General features: G+C 45.1%; 1 protein-coding gene across 1 annotated transcript in view; it reads right to left on the bottom strand.

The window, feature by feature from the left end:
- trhde.1 (thyrotropin releasing hormone degrading enzyme, tandem duplicate 1) overlaps window positions 1-91 on the bottom strand; it is a gene marked incomplete at its 5' end in the record, with an annotated part of 21,779 nt that extends 21,688 nt beyond the window's left edge. Inside the window, 1 exon segment of the mRNA XM_079335488.1 lies at window positions 1-91. This exon segment is cut by the window's left edge and continues 278 nt beyond it. Coding sequence (XP_079191614.1) covers window positions 1-91 — 91 coding nt within the window.
- Between the last annotated feature and the right edge of the window lie 1,520 nt (window positions 92-1,611).

Consider the following 1,611-nt stretch of genomic DNA (forward strand, 5'->3'; position numbering starts at 1 on the left):
CCCAGTATGGTGTTGGGTCCCAGTAATGGGTGCTGTTGGGTCCCAGTATGGGTGGTGTTGGGTCCCAGTATGGGTGGTGTTGCGGTCCCATTATGGGTGGTGTTGGGTCCCAGTATGGTGTTGGGTCCCAGTATGGTGTTGGGTCCCAGTATGGGTGGTGTTGGGTCCCAGTATGGTGTTGGGTCCCAGTATGGGTGGTGTTGGGTCCCAGTATGGGTGGTGTTGGGTCCCAGTATGGTGTTGGGTCCCAGTATGGTGTTGGGTCCCAGTATGGGTCTCTTTTCCTTGGGTTCTGTTCGCTCTCTCTCTCTTTCTTCCCTCCTCTCTCGCCCTCGCCGGCGTGCGTCGCTTCACGGTATTAATAGACATCTGCAAACATGTGGAGCTTTAACGAGCTCTGTCTAAATTACCCCCGGGATCGGGCTAAATCCGGGAAGTGCGGCTCTGTCTAATTCATGGATTACAGTGTTTACTATAGAGATTTAGTTTTAATGAAGCTCCATCTCGTTAGGCGTTTGAATTGTTGGCTTATTAACTTTTAGTCGTTAATGAACATGAAGAGGGACTTTTTGTGAAATGAACAGTATCTTCTGGGATCAGGCTAATTCTTGATCCAATGTGGCTCTGTGTAATTCATGGATTAAGATTGTTTTATGAGGCAGATTAACTTTGATGTGAATCAAACTAAAGTTTAACAGGATATTTCAGATTCCTGAACAGAGAGACTTCGTCTGCTGGGATCAGGCTACTTGGTGGAGGATATGGTTCGGTCTATGTCGACTCGTGAACAATAGAGTGATTCAGACACTGTTATGTGTTCACTGCAGCTTGCTCGATTCTGTCTATGACCTGGTGAGAGAGTGATATATCTTAACATAGGGTGACCAAACGTCCTCTTCTGCCCGGACATGTCCTCTTTATACGTCCTGTCCGGGGCGTCCGGGAGGTTTTTATAAAGTCATGAAAATGTCCGGGGTTCACCGTCTTCATGGAACCATCAAGTTTGTACTTAAATTGAGCGGCGTAAAATCCTACGGTAGCTACTTCGTTACGTGACGTCATTCTCTCGAGGCTGCTTTGTGGCGGCTCTGTGACGTGCACGTGCACGTGCACGTGCACAGGTAACAGCAGACACAGCTGACAGCAGAGCAGCAGTGATGCAGCTTCACAGATGAACTACAGAAACAGTGTAAAACAGCAGCTACACAGCAAAGAGACACAAAGACTTTGATGCTGATTGGTTGAGCAGCTGGAAACTGCTGGAAAAGATCAGCAGTAAATGTGGACGAGCAGACGAGGAGATGAAGAAGAAAAGCAGGATGAAGAAGATTCAAAGTCGATCAGTTTTGTTTGAGTTAGTATTTTTGAGAGACTGTTTTTAATGTCTTATTTATCTTGTTACCTTGAAAAGGGAGAAATATTAAAAGCTGGATTTTCTAACACAAAGTTCATATGTTCACATTATTTGAAAAGAGAGCTGTTATTACATAGTTACATATTTCATTTGATTTCATTACAGAAGTTTTATTTGCACCATTGAGGCAGAATAAATCATGATCATAGACCTCTGAGAAGTCTGTCTGAATCTGTGTCTCATGGCCGTCCAGAGTG

Source organism: Symphodus melops (assembly GCF_947650265.1).
Source record: "Symphodus melops genome assembly, chromosome: 22".
NCBI lineage: Eukaryota > Metazoa > Chordata > Actinopteri > Labriformes > Labridae > Symphodus > Symphodus melops.